Below are 19,342 nucleotides of genomic sequence, written 5' to 3'. Positions count from 1 at the left end.
CGAGAGGCTTGTAAAATCATGACTCTAAAGTCCTCAGTTCCTCGTTCTCCGGTAGGGGGTCCTGCATTCTCTGGGCAGAACTGACTCCAATGAATGAATGGAGTCAAAAGATGTGTTCTTTTGATTGAAGGAGTCAAAAACATCAGAGTCAGTAAAGAGAGCCTCCCTGACGTTTTCCCACACGGTGCAGCTGCAGTGCTGCATGGGAGCCTGGTGTAGATGCAGCACATACGACCACAGAGAACAAAGGCCACAATTATACTGAGCTTTAACAGAAGGAACAGGGAAATGTGCAGGCCAGGGGGGAAAAAAATATGGTGCAATGGAGAAATGTTGGGTATTCGCACACCTAAGACACTGTCAAGTCCCAAACTGCACTGCCATCATGATGTTTTTCACCATGAAACAACCCAGTGTTCCACATGCTGAAACAGAGTTCATTCCCACTCTGTTCAATCTCTCGCTCAGAAACTTGTAAAATGGCAGCATAATGCCATTGGATGTTGCTAATCATGTGATAGAATGTGAGAAGTTCCAGTATATCCATATCATAAAACATTACAGGCTAGATAGATTCTGAATTCCCACTTAAGCCAACAGAGTAGCCTGTATGTTTAGTTTACGTCGCTCACCGGTTACGAGGTGCTATTATCTGTTAATGGTGTTTAGATGAAGTCACATTCCAGTTGTCAGTTGAGTAACTGTTGCAAAGAAAATAATGTACTGCCTCACAAATATGATGAGATAACTGACAGACAGAACCCAGCTGGAGATGGGAGTCAGAGGGGACAAAGAACATTGCCTCGTGACCAACTATGGCCCTCTCCCTTGGTCAACCACATAAGGAAAACAAATATAGTAGAAATTGGTCATCTGAATAGAAGCACAAATCAACACAAAATACAAAATAAAACATTGACATAAATCAATATGCAAATGTTTCTATTCCAATACTTTGAATAAGATGGGGAATAAAAAAAATGGGACATAAGCACATTTCTTCCAGAAGAAGCTGGACATAAAGAGTGCAGCACCATTGAACATCTCTTACCGAGTTTCTCCACGAGTTTGAGCATGACCCCACCGATGTGGATCTCGCCGGTGACCCTCAGAGACACGTCCCTATGGAGGTCTGTCACGTGCATCTTCAGTTCCCACGTTCCGTCCGCATAGCAGCCATCGGGCATCCGTATACCGTCCAGCGCCATCCTTACACAAATCACAACAATTAGGAAAAACTGCCCAAGAAAAAAATACTTCCTTTCAACTGGTAAAAAAATATGCATCAAAATTGTGCTTGCCATACATTTGTGAAGTGTGTCATATGCAGACTGAAAGTGACTTGAGGAAGCACAGGACCCAGACCACCATAGCCAATCAAAGTGTTTTGATAAAATGTGATTGTCCATAACTTCAACAGTTTCTGTTTCTTGAATCATAACTCACATTTGACATGTTTTCTTATAGGCCATTTGAAGCATGCTTTGGATATGGCTCTAGCAAAGGCTTCATTAGCTCTTGAGAACCCAAAGTGGCTCACAGCCGGTCCTTGGTTCTCTGCTGATGGTATGGAGGATAGCTGGCTCCATGTGAACAACAATCCCGACGTTGTTTTAACGTTTAGAAACGTTATTAATCCGCGGTAGCGATACTGTTTTGGAAACCTTTGGAACTTAACTTTCAATTAGGCAACAAATAAATAAAAAAATTAAACACATACTGTGCGCAATTTAGCAGTTGCACCCGGCTGTTTTCACTCACTGCCTCAGATATGACATTCTCTCACCTTGCGCTCGCATTTCCATTTGACCATTCCACATTTGCGGTCAGATGGCATGTTTGTCAAAATACAGGCGGTTGTAACTTTCCTGAACTGTGACAGTAAGTGTATCTGTTGTATATGAAAAAGTATATACAAGTTAAGTTCCAAATGTTTCCAAAGCTGTATTGCATGCGAGGCATATTTGCGTTTAGACAGAGCATTTGGGCAGGCGTCGGGGCATTTGCCTCACAAGGCTAAAGGGACATCCAATGGCTCAATGTAATTGGAGTCATGAATAAGTCTTAAAGCGGCAATCAGCAATTGAAACAACGCGAAATCTCCGCCCCAGATTCGACAAAAAAAACTGGTTGGAGGGATGGAGTTGGAGAAATGTAACCACTCAAATTCAGACATAACTAGAGATGCAAGGACTGACAATCCATGATATCAACATAGTTTGAACGTTTTGATGCTATACAATGTGTTTACATTGTTTTACTTCAATATTTGGAAACAGTCAAACGTATATTTAAGATTCTGATTGGGTACGACAGTTGAACTAAGGTCACGAGGCATTACATTATCAATGGGTACATACCAAAAACAATTGATGTAACAACTGCAGATTGCCCCTTTAAGGCTACATGTGAAGGACGCAATTAATCGATAACCAAAAAAAGAACAAAGGGTACCGGCCTAAATTATGGCAAACTGAACTTCAATTTTTTAAAAAATACTCTCCCGTCTGTGTTCACCTGCTTTTTCTAACGGTAAAGACATCCTGACAAATATGAAGTTGATTACGTAAGCAGCCCCATACAAGAACTCATATGAGAGTACCCAATCTGGTCAGCCAGAGTAACTCACTTTATGTCCATACATGAACAAAACTAATACGTTTGAACGAGTAAAGGGGAGTTAGAATCATACGTTATTTACCAGATATAGCAGGCCTTATCTGCATTTGGCGCACAAAAAAAATACGTGTTTTCATATTCCCGAGCGGCAGAGTGCGTAAAAAGAACTACATTTATTGAGTTTTGAGGACGTAAATTAAATCGGTTGTGTCCACTCACCTTCTCAAATACACCAACCAAATCCAAAAAGCCACTTAAACTTCCGAGGTTTCGATAGTCAACCAGATTTTCTAAATAATGTAGACTATCTGGGTCTTTTCAAAGAGAATATCCCAAAAAACGCGTCCAATTGAAGTATCCCAAAGTGCCTCCTGGCTTCAGCTAATGGAGTCCAGCCGTCTCTCTTTCTCCCTCCCTCTTCCCACCAGATAACGTCACTCACTGCTCCAGCTCCAATCGACGTTTCCTTTCAAACGGTTCAGCAGTTCCTCTCTCCCAACATTACCCGCCCGGTCATTCCCCTGCTCCTTCCATACTTATATTATTTTTCATTGGAAGGGGACTTGTGTGACGCGGGAAATTACGTACAATGTCATTTTTTATAATCTCGCAGATCTTTTCTAACCCCTAGGTTTGGAGTTTCAATCATGTCCCCAACCACGCACTCTTATTTAGAAATACATTGGAAAAGTTAAAACTATGCTTTTGTATGTGGTGTTTTATTCCATGCTTTCATTCAAAACTGACCCATTGTGGAAAATCCAACAGTTTGGTAGGGGATAACAAGCGCATAGAACCGCTGCTGCATGCCTTTTATGGAAATAGTATAGCGTTTGCGGTGGCACATCCGGGGACCGTTATGGGGTCCCCGCCTAGGGAATTACACACAATTACTAATTTAGAACACACCTTCTAAAGCCCCCCCCCCCCCCCCCCCCCAGTATATCAAATCCAGCGACTGAGCCCACTAGTCTTAAATACTTTGCAATATTATGTTCTCACTGGTAAAGATGTTACAAAATGTCCAGTGTGCAGCCACAAATCTGATTTGGATATAGCTGCTGATCACTCCTTTTGATGAAACACACACAAGGTTTAACATAACATGCATTGCACTTGTTTTCCTTAAATGGTGTCCTACCCTCTTATCAGACCCACACATCCTTTCTGTTCATTGTTTTTCTTGAGCTAAATAAAATAACAAGAGAATCTCTCTCCCCGTATTTTCATTTCTGGTACATCATTAAAATACCAACATCAGGAGTGGATTGTAGGTATACACTTTGACAGATCAACAGGCACGAGTTATGGCTGACTGAAGTGAAGAATAATCAAACCTCTTTGATGGATCCACAACCTCAGCCTTGAAAGAATACCCTGTTGAGCGTGCATGGGTAGTAGCTATTAGTCATTGTAAACTAAATAAAATACACATCAATGTGTGGAATTGTACAGATTTTTCTATCCACACACTGCCTCCACCACTCTAGAGAATTATATATTTAGCCAAACTACTCATTTGTTTGGCTTTGTTGATGTGCATTCAAAGCCATAGCAACACAAATGGCTCGTTTGGCAAAGATTGAGCTGCTGTCCATTTTTTTTCCATTGCATCTGCTCTTCTCTACAGCAGCACGCTCTCCTGCTCCAAGTGGTTGGCGGTAAGGCATGAATCATCAGGGTTTCTGTCTCTCCTCCAGTGTTCTGCTCTCACTAGTGTCAGCTCTCCAGCTCCAGCTAAGGAGTTTGGGCCTCAAACTATGGTCTGCATTGAAACAATGTATAACCTTTCTCTCTTGCTGCTCTGACCCCCTCGTCAGTCTGGCAGCCGACCCATTGCCTTATAAAGGCTGTTTTAATTGCTGGGTAAACATTTGAGTCAGATGCAGGGAGAGCATGAGAGTGGAGTTGGGAATGGTGTTGCAGAGGAGAGGAGAGAGACGGTACACTGAGGTGGAGTGGAGCTTGCCCTGGTCTGATTTCACTGTATAATGTCTGGCTTTCACACAAGACTGGTGGTGTCACTAAAATAGTCTCAATCAATTCCAGACAGTTAATTACTGATGAGGAACTTGTACTGTGTCTTCTAATGAAGTTCACAACAGCATCTGTAATCGTGTGAATATGGCACTGTCCAATAGAAATGTGTTACTTTGTACAAATCAAATGACATATAGTCTACAATCAGTATTACGGCAAACCATCCTAGACATGGACATATAATCATACAGTTAGAAAGTATATTACAGCATTTTAGCATGGTGTACACACAGTAGTTTACAATTCACTGCCAAGGTATTTGTGTGTGATTTAACTAGGAGTTAGTACTACACAAGCTAAGAGAAGGGCAGCTCAAGTACATCACCCTATAAATCCTCTCTAATAGCTCAGACATGAGGACCACTGCAGGGCTGATCAGTAGTAACTAGTAACTGAGTAACTGTCTCATGCTAATTGCCTCATTGTTAATGGAGAGAGGAAATAGACTTGGAGAGGTCTGTGATGACCAGATTGGTCAATGGGGGCCATTGTTTTACTACATGGGGAGGTGTGCCATCTTGTGGACAAACCTAGAACAATGGGAATTGCAGTTTTTTGTTGTTGCATTCACTTAATTTCACTAATCCCATCTCTGCTTTACAGATATTGCTTAACTGCATTTGGATTCTACTACAGTACCACATTAGATACATAAAAAGTGTTAGGTCCATATCTTCAATCACACAAAGCTCTATTCATTAACTATGAACCAGCTATTGTGGTGTGGGTGGAAAGTATGTGTGGGGCCGACGAAAGAATTTGATGTACGGTTCAAAGGAAACAAATAGCACTATTGTGCTCCATCAAAACCGGGAGATGGAAACTAGCGAATCTTTCCCATTTAATATTTGGAGAATATCTTCCTCCCACAGCCTCGTCCCAGACCTCCCTCCCACACATTTAAGCACTTTTCATTCAGACAGACCAGACGGTCCAGACGTCAGTACTTCCTCTCAGATGTCATCCTTGGGACATGACAGAACAACTTCAGAAGCAGCAGATGGGAGAAGAATACAGAATAAAAGAAGCCATTGTACATAAAATGTATTTTTTTTAAATGAAAAGTAAAGAGCGTTTCAGAAGGCAGTTTTAATCCATTTCAGGCATGGTGGGTAATTGCCCAGCTCTAGGGACAGTCACTTTTCCAGCAGAAATCCTTTCAAAATCAAACTAAAAAGTGTTTTAGTTTTAAAAGTTTTAAAGTCTTATTGAAAAAGGTTTCGTTCATTCAGTCGACCCAGGCAATGCAGACATTCCTAGATGATGGTACCTCTCATTCTGTGGACATTATCTGAAAGGCGAAAGCCCTGGAACATGTTCAGTTGGTGGAACATTTGTACAACAGAGGTACTACCTGAACTTGTCAATTAAGAATACCATCTATATTCTGTTGCAAAACATTTTGCTACGGTGTGCCCAACAGAACACAACTGGTTTTACAGATGAGCCCTTAGGGTTCAAAGGTCATCCAAAGCCCTCATTAAACTAGGGGTGACTCTGGGATAGACCAGCTAGCTACCGCACTTTGACTTCACTAGATGCTTGGAGCTGAGATGAATGGTGAGAGAATATAACAGAGTCCCAAGACCATTCTCAAAACAGAACAAAAAACAGAACGCGCACAGCACACCATTTAAACAAACCTAGTTCTTTAGCCAATGTATTTCCGAACAAAGTTAACATTCTGTGCTTGTCTATTTGAGTGAGGTCCACCTTGTGATAGCTGGCCTGATGTGTTGAAACTATAATAGACCACAATTCTGATAGCCCACGAACAAAACATCCTCCAACCATCATTGTAAATTGCCCCCATACCCAGCCCGTATCATTTTAGCATGCAGAGACATCAGTTGAACTGTCCTTGATCAGTACACTCAAAACATGGTAGGGAGTGTTCAAACGCTTTATAAGAGAGAATAGTTGCATGACTGCCCAATGTGGAAACAACTTGATTTAGATGGCAGAAACGAGGAAGTTTTCACCTTTGTTTGTGATTGACATTTAACAAAAACACACAAAAGCAATTTCAAGCCATGTCTAAAAGGGGTACTGTGCAATTTCAAGCCATGTCTAAAAGGGGTACTGTGCAATTTCAAGCCATGTCTAAAAGGGGTACTGTGCAATTTCAAGCCATGTCTAAAAGGGATACTGTGCAATGTCAAGCCATGTCTAAAAGGGGTACTGTGCAATTTAAAGCCATGTCTAAAAGGGGTACTGTGCAATTTCAAGCCATGTCTAAAAGGGGTACTGTGCAATTTAAAGCCATGTCTAAAAGGGGTACTGTGCAATTTAAAGCCATGTCTAAAAGGGGTACTGTGCAATTTCAAGCCATGTCTAAAAGGGGGACTGTGCAATTTCAAGCCATTGAGAATGTGCAAGGTCCAACATCATCCTTCACTCTGAACAATTCCAAGTCATTTTCCCTTATTGTCCATGACTTCAAGTTGTTCTCTGGTCCTCTACAAGGCAGTCTGGTCCAAGTCCGCTTCACAAAATAGGTCCCACTCTCATACACATCATGCATCTACATTAAAAACTACTCAAATAAATCCATTCTGTGGACTACGAGACCACTGGGACAGTTAGCTTGTGCCATACAGATTATTAGACAACTCAAATGAGACTTATTTTAAAGACAAAGCACAAGACATATAGGGAACTCTACAATGACAAAGTGCAGTCAGCAGCACACACATTCATTTGAGGTTAGTTGCATTTCATCATCCTGCATCCATCATCTTATACAACTGCTGATATAAAAAACAAATGCTGTGTGGGATGTGTTTTTAGATAGTGAGCAGCTAGCGCCAGACCATCTGAATGCAGCTTCAGGATTTCAGAGGTCTGTTGGGAACACTGCAATAACACCCAAGAGAGACACATTCACATTTAAAATGACCACATGAGATGCAAAGTGATTCAGGCATCATGTTTCTTTTTGGGGGCCATAAAATATATACTGAGCTTGTTTAGTTTTGCATATTGTTTGTGGAAAAAGCAACTAAAGCTGAGTAACTCTGACCTGAAGCCCTTTACTAGAGGGAAAATGCCATTGGATTTCAACATGCTCTGTTCATACTAGCTTAGCCACTAAGAGTGAAGCAGACAGAATCACTTAGTGACATTAAAGAGATATTTGGCCACCTGCTGGACTCCGGGATCTACGTTAACACTACTACAGATTTTTTTTAAATGGTAATGAAAAATTAATTGGATAAAAAAAATATATACATCCTTTCTTTTTGATTTATCTCAGGATCAATGCAAATAGTAGGCACCTGAAGGTCACTTTCTGTTTATGACCTTCTCAGGGTTTCTGAGAAGTGTTCCTACTGGCTTGAACCTCTGAGTGACAGCTCCTCTGTCCAACCACAGACTGAAACATTGACATGATCCCTCTTTTGATTGGACACTTGAATCGCATACAAAGGGAGCTTGTCAGACTTCCTACTATCCGTCTGAACAGAACTGATTTCACCTGTGTTTTGTTTAGATTGAAAAGTTGCCCTATAACATAAAATGGAGGGTACATTTTAGATCTCCGTACAGGGATCTACATGGTTCCTGGTAGGACTAAAAGAGAAACTTAATGACAATAAGGTAAGTTACACTTATCAAGCTTGACTTTCACATGGATGTACGTCTGTCACTTGAATGTCCTGCTGACATTGTGTGAATGTCATCTGAAGGTCAAGTGAGTCAAGCCGTTGTTCCTCACTCGTTGGAGCCAAAGATGTACCTCATAACAAAAACAAACCATTTGCGCCACATTACCATTCAATTATTAAACCAAAGACATAAGGTAATTTTACACCATGCCCAAACCAGACGCGTCATGTGCTTTGCAAAATAAATGTACACATACATGTTATTCAATCATCCATACTGCCAACAAGTGTCTGCGTTGCCAGGCGCTAAAATAGAAGTTGATTCTATTTGTGTCGCAGAACGCGCTGCAAGTCCTGCCTCTCCCATCTCCTCATTGGTTTTTAGAAGCATATACCCATGTGTCATCTTCTCATTGGTTTTTAGGAACATATACCCAAATGGGTGATTGAAAGATGAATTGAGGTCGGTTGTGGTAAAGCACCTTTTATGAATGCTAAGTTGCCAATCTCCATATAAAGTCCAAAGAAGAAAAAGTAGCCTGGATTGAGAGATGACTAGAAACGATTCGGTTGACCGTTTTATGTGTGGATTAATTGTCGGAGGAGAGGATCTTGCACTTCAGGTCAAATAACAACTTAACGTTTATATCTCAGGACAAGTTAGCTAGCAACAGCAAGCTAGCTAGTTAAATAGGACAAATTAGCTAGCAACTGCAAGCTAACTAGCTAAATTGCCATAAATGTTTAATGCTTTTCAACCTGTCCCCAAATGAATATAATTGGGTCAGAGTTTGTTTTGATATTTCAACCTGCGTGTTGTGATCGTATTTGGTGTGGGGGGACAAAATCAATTTGCGCACGCACGCATCTGGTTTACGTATGTGTATACAGTCATCTTGTCACTTTGTCGTGCAAAAACAAAAATACTAAAATGGCTTTTTGTAGATCAATACTTCTATGTAAAAGTCACTTGATAGTCACATGGTAATAGAGGTACAGCGTCCTTGTGGAATATCAAAATAAAAACTAGAGACAAGATCATAATCTCCCCTTTTTTTACATTTCCAAAACAAAGAGAAAAATATGAACTGTGCCGTATTATTTTCTTAGGGTAATTTATTAACATTTTAAGATATAAATAAAGTTTAGACCACTTTGAAAGTTGCATTGAGTTTGCTCAGACAGTGACATATTGTAGGTTGAGACTAAGGGTCCCAGTATTCAGCCCAGGTCCTTGTAGATAGAAGCATAGCGTAAGAAGAGACAGACCAGTGAGGATGAGGGAGTTTACTGAGGGGGCCAAGCTGACTTGTACATCCTCTCCTCCAAGGTCTGTGGAGGAGAGAAAATATTTGGGTTGGGCTGAACCATGGCTGCTACACATGGGGGGAGTTGGAGATGGGTACATCCAGGAGGGCAGCAGTTTCAGACAGAGACAGTGATCTTCGAGGAAGAGGACACCCCTTCGATAGTGTGCAATGGAATCTCTGACATACTCGTTGGCGGCTGGACTGGCTGGGAGGATACATAGAGGATCCTACCATCCCCCATGCTTCATAGAGCATGGGGGATATAAGGATCCTTCGGGGGGCATAATCCAATGTGTCACCCTTGGGTGAGTGTGTATCCATCCCATGCTAAACAGTACAAAGTCTGTGTGTTAGTAGAGATGTGTCAGTATAAAAACAGAGAGAGAATGGAGTAACAGAGGGTGATAAAGATGCTGTGTTGTGTGAGTGTGGACATGGAGTCTCTCTCTGGTGTGTTTACTCTGGGTCAGGACTGTCTTCTGTGGGTGGCGGCACGTTGGCCTGCTTGTATATGAACGCCAGTAGGAAGAGCGCAATATCGTGTGAGACCCAATAGGCTGTATGTGAGGTCATCGCTGACCAATGGCGGCTCTCCACAAGGCCCTCACGGAGTTCAAAATCGATGTGGCGCTCTATTTCCACTGTAGAACAGAGATAGATTCACTGTGGGAATACATTTTAGACGATCACTGTATACTGCACAAACTTAACTGCTACAGATTCAAAAGGGTAATTAACTCTGTGAATTAGCATTATGTATTCATTCTCCTTTTTATATATATATAAAAACTCTGGGGGGTCAAGGGTGGCAAATATTATGAAAAGGCACTTGTTATTACATGGACTACAATACAATTATTCCTGAAAGTGTAATTTGGGTTGAAATGCAGCTGAACAAACCTGAGGGGTCTGTGAGGGTGGAGGGAGACAGGGACAAGGTGGACAAAAGGCAGTAAGCTGATTGGCCGTCGACTGTCCTCTTAGGCTCCTCTCCCTCTGGGGTCCCGCCCTCGATGCCAAAGGACACTCCGGAGGGCGCGGAGCGGGAGAACCGGGAGAACAGTATCCCTCCTATCCCCTTCCATATACTGTTACCTATACTGGCCGCTCCTAGACAGAGAGCGAAGACGGAAAGACAGAGAGAGAGTAAGACACAGAGAGAGAGGGAGGGAGAGAGCAAGACACACAGAGAGAGGGAGGGAGAGACATTCATTTCAGACAGGGTGAAGTCGACCCTAGACTCTAGACATCCAGGTTGCCTCCCCGGCTCCGGCTTAACAGGTTTGTAAGTAATAGAAGTCAGTTTGGCATAGAGGAACTACGTCACTACCTTATCCGCTTGAATAAAATACTAAATAGTATCTAGCAAGATGAAGAGATTATTTTTTAATGAGTGCAACTAACTTCACTAAAACCAAAAAAGCTTTTCCCTGACAAATTTGGTTTCCAATCGCGACGGTCTGCCTCGTGATTTGTTGGGAGAGTTGTCTCTCGGAAGAGGATCTACCCTCTTTTGCTTATGAAAGTTGCCAAGAGTCCGTCATTGAAACCAGACCTTAATCTGTTGCCTAGGGTGGAGTTTTGGAGACTAACCCAGTAGTACGGCTCTGGTCTTTACATGCTCTCTCCACAAGACAGCAGTGTTGCCTATGTCATAAATTATCCGACAGGTGGGTCTGTGAGGGAAATGCTGTTGAGTGAGTCCAATAATAGATGACAACTCCATCACAAGAGGCTGAGTACATGCTGATGTACTTTTGAATGGAACCATCTGCTTTGTCTGCTCAGGACATGTTGTGCTGTCTACAAATATCTGCTGTACAAATGATTGACTGTAAAATCTATGGGAACCTGCTGTTTAATTCTATCCCTTCTAGCTTTGGACCACCTCGAGTGTGAATCTGCATCATGTGCACAGGTAATGAAGGCACTCATATTCAATTATTTAAGTTAATAATAATGTACAAAAAGGTTCTATACAGAGAATCAACCAGAGGACTGACAGACGTCCCCAGAATGCTGGCCTTGCCCATGCTGGCGATAGACTCTCCGTAGTATTTCCTGGCTAGGACAGGGGAAGTGGAGGGGCTGGGGATGCTCTCTGTGTCTGACGTCGGGTCCTTCTGTGGATTGATGAAGGTTGGCCGGATCTCATCGTATGGCGGGGGTCTACAGCACTACACCTGGGAGAAGAAAAACACCTGTCACTGTCCGTACAGAAAGTAGGAGTTTCAGCAGTTTATGTGTAATATACAGATTCACCTTGGGAGAATGAATGATCTCTTACCAGTGTATCTGTGCAGGTCCAATGTTGCTGTAAGGTTTAAGGATGAGGGGCTCCAGTCTGTAAGCCTGCAGCAAGGACAAACCAGTCACAGTCAGTCTAGCACCTTGTCTTTCCTCTGGTCAGGAAAAAACCCTGGGTCTAATCATCCTTTAAGGGACATTTTTATGTTTGTGCTATTCTTATAACGAATGTCTGTGTTCCATTCATGTGCTGTTCTAAGTAACTCATTTACAGTGCCTTGCGAAAGTATTCGGCCCCCTTGAACTTTGCGACCTTTTGCCACATTCAGGCTTCAAACATAAAGATATAAAACTGTATTTTTTTGTGAAGAATCAACAACAAGTGGGACACAATCATGAAGTGGAACAACATTTATTGGATATTTCAAACTTTTTTAACAAATCAAAAACGGAAAAATTGGGCGTGCAAAATTATTCAGCCCCTTTACTTTCAGTGCAGCAAACTCTCTCCAGAAGTTCAGTGAGGATCTCTGAATGATCCAATGTTGACCTAAATGACTAATGATGATAAATACAATCCACCTGTGTGTAATCAAGTCTCCGTATAAATGCACCTGCACTGTGATAGTCTCCGAGGTCCGTTAAAAGCGTAGAGAGCATCATGAAGAACAGGGTACACACCAGGCAGGTCCGAGATACTGTTGTGAATAAGTTTAAAGCCGGATTTGGATACAAAAAGATTTCCCAAGCATTAAACATCCCAAGGAGCACTGTGCAAGCGATAATATTGAAATGGAAGGAGTATCAGACCACTGCAAATCTACCAAGACCTGGCCGTCCCTCTAAACTTTCAGCTCATACAAGGAGAAGACTGATCAGAGATGCAGCCAAGAGGCCCATGATCACTCTGGATGAACTGCAGAGATCTACAGCTGAGGTGGGAGACTCTGTCCATAGGACAACAATCAGTCGTATATTGCACAAATCAGGCCTCAATGGAAGAGTGGCAAGAAGAAAGCCATTTCTTAAAGATATCCATAAAAAGTGTTGTTTAAAGTTTGCCACAAGCCATTTTTCTCCAAGATCGCATAGCAGTTCAGACGTCTTTTGTCCTCGTCTTGTCGTGTCCTGTATATATATATATTTACAACTTTTTTCACATACATTTTATTTTTATTTTCCATCAACTCATCTTCTAAACACTCTCCTGCAACCAGCCTCACCAATTTATATTTATAAAAAAGTATTATTTACCTCAGATCTGCAATCCTTCAGGAAGCTAGCCAGAAACTCCAGGAGGCTGGCCAGAAACTAGCCAGAAGCTAGCCAGGAGCTAGCCCAGAAGCTAATCCAGAAGCTAATCAGAAGCTAACCACGGTTTGTGGTCATCGGCTGTCCTTTAGCTCGAAAATCTATCGAAAATCTATCGCCAGTTTTGTACGGCGCAGCGCGGCTCGGAACATACCGGACCAATTTTTCTCTCCATGTCCCTGGATTTCAACTGCTCTCTGGACATTCATACCCGGATCTCACAGCTAGCTAGCTGCTATCCGTGTGACAGTCGGCTTTCGTCGATTCCGGAGCAAACATCGATTGTTCCGGTGCTAGCCAGCTCCGTCAATCACTCCTGAGTTCCATCATTCACTCCTGGGCTGCAGTCACCTATCCGGACCCGTTTCACTGCCTACGCGGAGCCCCACCGGGCCTTCACAACCGGACTGCCGACGTTATCTACCTGAATGAGATCCGGCTGGCTCCTCTGTCGCGACGTTACCTGAACGCCCATCTGCGGCCCGCTAACCGTTAGCTGTCTTACCGGCTGCTATCTGAATAGACAATCGGACAATTTATTTATTTTTATTATTATGTTTTCTTCTCGGGCCTCTATAACTATATCTATTGTTCTTATTTTTGTTGTTGTTGTGTGATTTGGATTAATCCCCTCTACCACACGGAATCCTACTAATCTACTGACCGAACGCAAGAGGTGGCTAACAACAGACTCCATCCTATGCTAGCTTGCTACCGGTTGGCCTGGCTAGCTGTCTAAATCGCCGTGACCCTAAACCAACCTCTCCACTCACTGGACCCTTTTGATCACTCGACTAAGCATGCCTCTCCTTAATGTCAATATGTCTTGTCCATTGCTGTTCTGGTTAGTGTTTATTGGCTTATTTCACTGTAGAGCCTCTAGTCCTGCTCACTATACCTTATCCAACCTATTAGTTCCACCACCCACACATGCAATGACATCTCCTGGTTTCAATGATGTTTCTAGAGACAATATCTCTCTCTTCATCACTCAATACCTAGGTTTACCTCCACTGTATTCACATCCTACCTTACCTTTGTCTGTACATTATACCTTGATGCTATTTTATCGCCCCCAGAAACCTCCTTTTACTCTCTGTTCCAGACGTTCTAGACGACCAATTCTTATTGCTTTTAGTCGCACCCTTATTCTACTCCTCCTATGTTCCTCTGGCGATGTAGAGGTGAATCCAGGCCCTGCAGTGCCTAGCTCCACTCCTATTCCCCAGGCGCTCTCTTTTGACGACTTCTGTAACCGTAATAGCCTTGGTTTCATGCATGTTAACATTAGAAGCCTCCTCCCTAAGTTTGTTCTATTCACTGCTTTAGCACACTCTGCCAACCCGGATGTTCTAGCTGTGTCTGAATCCTGGCTTAGGAAGACCACCAAAAATTCAGACATTTTAATTCCAAACTACAACATTTTCAGACAAGATAGAACTGCCAAAGGGGGCGGTGTTGCAATCTACTGCAAAGATAGCCTGCAGAGTTCTGTCCTATTATCCAGGTCTGTACCCAAACAATTTGAACTTCTACTTTTAAAAATCCACCTCTCTAAAAACAAGTCTCTCACCGTTACCGCCTGCTATAGACCACCCTCTGCCCCCAGCTGTGCTCTGGACACCATATGTGAACTGATTGCCCCCCATCTATCTTCAGAGCTTGTGCTGCTAGGCGACCTAAACTGGAACATGCTTAACACCCCAGCCATCCTACAATCTAAACTTGATGCCCTCAATCTCACACAAATTATCAATGAACCTACCAGGTACCTCCCCAAAGCCTTAAACACGGTCACCCTCATAGATATCATCCTAACCAACTTCCCCTCTAAATACACCTCTGCTGTCTTCAACCAAGATCTCAGCGATCACTGCCTCATTGCCTGCATCCGTAATGGGTCAGCGGTCAAACGACCTCCTCTCATCACTGTAAAACGCTCCCTGAAACACTTCAGCGAGCAGGCCTTTCTAATCGACCTGGCCGGGGTATCCTGGAAGGATATTGACCTCATCCCGTCAGTAGAGGATGCCTGGATATTTTTTTTAAATGCCTTCCTAACCATCTTAAATAAACATGCCCCATTCAAGAAATTTAGAACCAGGAACAGATATAGCCCTTGGTTCTCCCTAGACCTGACTGCCCTTAATCAACACAAAAATGTCCTATGGCGTTCTGCATTAGCATCGAACAGCCCCCGTGATATGCAGCTGTTCAGGGAAGCTAGAAACCATTATACACAGGCAGTTAGAAAAGCCAAGGCTAGCTTTTTCAAGCAGAAATTTGCTTCTTGCAACACTAACTCAAAAAAGTTCTGGGACACTGTAAAGTCCATGGAGAATAAGAACACCTCCTCCCAGCTGCCCACTGCACTGAAGATAGGAAACACTGTCACCACTGATAAATCCACCATAATTGAAAATTTCAATAAGCATTTTTCTACTGCTGGCCATGCTTTCCACCTGGCTACTCCTACCCCTGTCAACAGCACTGCACCCCCAACAGCAACTCGCCCAAGCCTTCCCCATTTCTCCTTCTCCCAAATCCATTCAGCTGATGTTCTGAAAGAGCTGCAAAATCTGGACCCCTACAAATCAGCCGGGCTAGACAATCTGGACCCTTTCTTTCTAAAATTATCTGCCGAAATTGTTGCCACCCCTATTACTAGCCTGTTCAACCTCTCTTTCGTGTCGTCTGAGATTCCCAAAGATTGGAAAGCAGCTGCGGTCATCCCCCTCTTCAAAGGGGGGGACACTCTTGACCCAAACTGCTACAGACCTATATCTATCCTACCATGCCTTTCTAAGGTCTTCGAAAGCCAAGTCAACAAACAGATTACCGACCATTTTGAATCTCACCATACCTTCTCTGCTATGCAATCTGGTTTCAGAGCTGGTCATGGGTGCACCTCAGCCACGCTCAAGGTCCTAAACGATATCTTAACCGCCATCGATAAGAAACATTACTGTGCAGCCGTATTCATTGATCTGGCCAAGGCTTTCGACTCTGTCAATCACCACATCCTCATCGGCAGACTCAACAGCCTTGGTTTCTCAAATGATTGCCTCGCCTGGTTCACCAACTACTTCTCTGATAGAGTTCAGTGTGTCAAATCTGAGGGTCTGTTGTCCGGACCTCTGGCAGTCTCTATGGGGGTGCCACAGGGTTCAATTCTTGGACCGACTCTCTTCTCTGTATACATCAATGAGGTTGCTCTTGCTGCTGGTGAGTCTCTGATCCACCTCTACGCAGACGACACCATTCTGTATACTTCCGGCCCTTCTTTGGACACTGTGTTAACAACCCTCCAGGCAAGCTTCAATGCCATACAACTCTCCTTCCGTGGCCTCCAATTGCTCTTAAATACAAGTAAAACTAAATGCATGCTCTTCAACCGATCACTACCTGCACCTACCCGCCTGTCCAACATCACTACTCTGGACGGCTCTGACTTAGAATACGTGGACAACTACAAATACTTAGGTGTCTGGTTAGACTGTAAACTCTCCTTCCAGACCCATATCAAACATCTCCAATCCAAAGTTAAATCTAGAATTGGCTTCCTATTTCGCAACAAAGCATCCTTCACTCATGCTGCCAAACATACCCTTGTAAAACTGACCATCCTACCAATCCTCGACTTTGGCGATGTAATTTACAAAATAGCCTCCAATACCCTACTCAACAAATTGGATGCAGTCTATCACAGTGCAATCCGTTTTGTCACCAAAGCCCCATATACTACCCACCATTGCGACCTGTACGCTCTCGTTGGCTGGCCCTCGCTTCATACTCGTCGCCAAACCCACTGGCTCCATGTCATCTACAAGACCCTGCTAGGTAAAGTCCCCCCTTATCTCAGCTCGCTGGTCACCATAGCATCTCCCACCTGTAGCACACGCTCCAGCAGGTATATCTCTCTAGTCACCCCCAAAACCAATTCTTTCTTTGGCCGTCTCTCTTTCCAGTTCTCTGCTGCCAATGACTGGAACGAACTACAAAAATCTCTGAAACTGGAAACACTTATCTCCCTCACTAGCTTTAAGCACCAACTGTCAGAGCAGCTCACAGATTACTGCACCTGTACATAGCCCACCTATAATTTAGCCCTATCAACTACCTCTTTCCCAACTGTATTTAATTAATTTATTTATTTTGCTCCTTTGCACCCCATTATTTTTATTTCTACTTTGCACATTCTTCCATTGCAAAACTACCATTCCAGTGTTTTACTTGCTATATTGTATTTACCTTGCCACCAAGGCCTTTTTTTGCCTTTACCTCCCTTCTCACCTCATTTGCTCACATTGTATATAGACTTGTTTATACTTTATTATTGACTGTATGTTTGTTTTACTCCATGTGTAACTCTGTGTTGTTGTATCTGTCGAACTGCTTTGCTTTATCTTGGCCAGGTCGCAATTGTAAATGAGAACTTGTTCTCAACTTGCCTACCTGGTTAAATAAAGGTAAAATAAATAAATAAAAAATAAACCTGGGAGACACACCAAACATGTGGAAGAAGGTGCTCTGGTCAGATGAAACCAAAATTGAACTTTTTGGCAACAATGCAAAACGTTATGTTTGGCGTAAAAGCAACACAGCTCATCACCCTGAACACACCATCCCCACTGTCAAACATGGTGGTGGCAGCATCAAGGTTTGGGCCTGCTTTTCTTCAGCAGGGACAGGGGAGATGGTTAAAATTGATGGGAAGATGGATGGAGACAAATACAGGACCATTCTGGAAGAAAACCTGATGGAGTCTGCAAAAGACCTGAGACTGGTATGGAGATTTGTCTTCCAACAAGACAATGATCCAAAACATAAAGCAAAATCTACAATGGAATGGTTCAAAAATAAGCATATCCAGGTGTTAGAATGGCCAAGTCAAAGTCCAGACCTGAATCCAATCGAGAATCTGTGGAAAGAACTGAAAACTGCTGTTCACAAATGCTCTCCATCCAACATCACTGAGCTCGAGCTGTTTTGCAAGGAGAAATGGGAAAACATTTCAGTCTCTCGATGTGCAAAACTGATAGAGACATGCCCCAAGCGACTTACAGCTGTAATCGCAGCAAAAGGTGGCGCTACAAAGTATTAACTTAAGGGGGCTGAATAATTTTGCACGCCCAATTTTTCAGTTTTTGATTTGTTAAAAAAGTTTGAAATATCCAATAAATGTCGTTCCACTTCATGATTGTGTCCCACTTGTTGTTGATTCTTCACAAAAAAATACAGTTTTATATCTTTATGTTTGAAGCATGAAATGTGGCAAAAGGTCGCAAAGTTCAAGGGGGCCGAATACTTTCGCAAGGCACTGTATGTATTCTTGCAAGTGGCAGACTTTACAAATCCTCACTATCAGTAGCTGTCATTTGGCAGTACGCCCAGATCTTGTTTTGAGAACGAACGAAAGTTCTCAGTTTCAAGGTCTCAGCTTAGAGAGGAGAAGCCTCGTGAGGTGTTGGTCTGTCACATGTTATGAACCAGTATTGGTCTGTCACATGTTATGAACCAGTATTGGTCTGTCACATGTTTTGAACCAGTATTGGTCTGTCACATGTTATGAACCAGTATTGGTCATCACATGTTATGAACCACTATTGGTAGGTCACATGTTATGAACCAGAATTGGTCATCACATGTTATGAACCACTATTGGTAGGTCACATGTTATGAACCAGAATTGGTCGGTCACATGTTATGAACCAGAATTGGTCGGTCACATGTTATGAACCAGTATTGGTCATCACATGTTATGAACCACTATTGGTAGGTCACATGTTATGAACCAGAATTGGTCATCACATGTTATGAACCACTATTGGTAGGTCACATGTTATGAACCAGTATTGGTCGGTCACATGTTATGAACCAGTATTGGTCGGTCACATGTTATGAACCAGTATTGGTCGGTCACATGTTATGAACCAGTATTGGTCGGTCACATGTTATGAACCAGTATTGGTCGGTCACATGTTATGAACCAGTATTGGTCGGTCACATGGATGAAACAAAACGGTAATGATTCATTATGCTAAATCATGCAAATATAACTTGTCTGTGTATAGCTGTATATAAAGACAACTGCTGAGACTGCCCCAGGCAGAGCTCCTGATTGACGTGTACAGTGGCGCATTGAGTTGGTTGGAACCTCTTCAGCGCGCTGACAATAAACTGAATGATTCATTTAAGATTGATATC

The 19,342-nt window shown here is 42.7% G+C and overlaps 2 protein-coding genes across 8 annotated transcripts in view; both read right to left on the bottom strand.

Annotated features, from left to right (window-relative positions):
• Nucleotides 1-3,144, bottom strand: part of LOC110504215 (fermitin family homolog 2) — a 67,709-nt gene extending 64,565 nt beyond the window's left edge. For 2 of the 7 annotated variants that reach the window (XM_036963019.1, XM_036963020.1), the window contains exons 1-2: nt 1,447-1,951; nt 1,052-1,209 (exon numbers count right to left, since the gene is read on the bottom strand). In XM_036963019.1, the coding sequence (XP_036818914.1) occupies nt 1,052-1,209; nt 1,447-1,481 (193 nt within the window). In that variant the 5' untranslated portion in view covers nt 1,482-1,951. Of the gene's footprint in view, nt 1-1,051; nt 1,210-1,446; nt 1,955-2,838 lie in introns of those variants that run through there. The other 5 variants (XM_036963023.1, XM_036963021.1, XM_036963025.1 and 2 more) reach the window with 5 other exon arrangements.
• Nucleotides 3,145-9,365: 6,221 nt separating this feature from the next.
• The window catches only part of LOC110504214 (phospholipase DDHD1-like), a 67,076-nt gene continuing 57,099 nt past the window's right edge, over nt 9,366-19,342 (bottom strand). The window contains 4 exon segments of the mRNA XM_036962268.1: nt 9,366-10,218; nt 10,478-10,687; nt 11,577-11,750; nt 11,854-11,929. Of these exon segments, the coding sequence (XP_036818163.1) occupies nt 10,034-10,218; nt 10,478-10,687; nt 11,577-11,750; nt 11,854-11,929 (645 nt within the window). The 3' untranslated portion in view covers nt 9,366-10,033.

Source organism: Oncorhynchus mykiss, chromosome 25 (assembly GCF_013265735.2).
Source record: "Oncorhynchus mykiss isolate Arlee chromosome 25, USDA_OmykA_1.1, whole genome shotgun sequence".
Classification (NCBI taxonomy): domain Eukaryota; kingdom Metazoa; phylum Chordata; class Actinopteri; order Salmoniformes; family Salmonidae; genus Oncorhynchus; species Oncorhynchus mykiss.
This window is presented reverse-complemented; position numbering and strand designations above follow the sequence as displayed.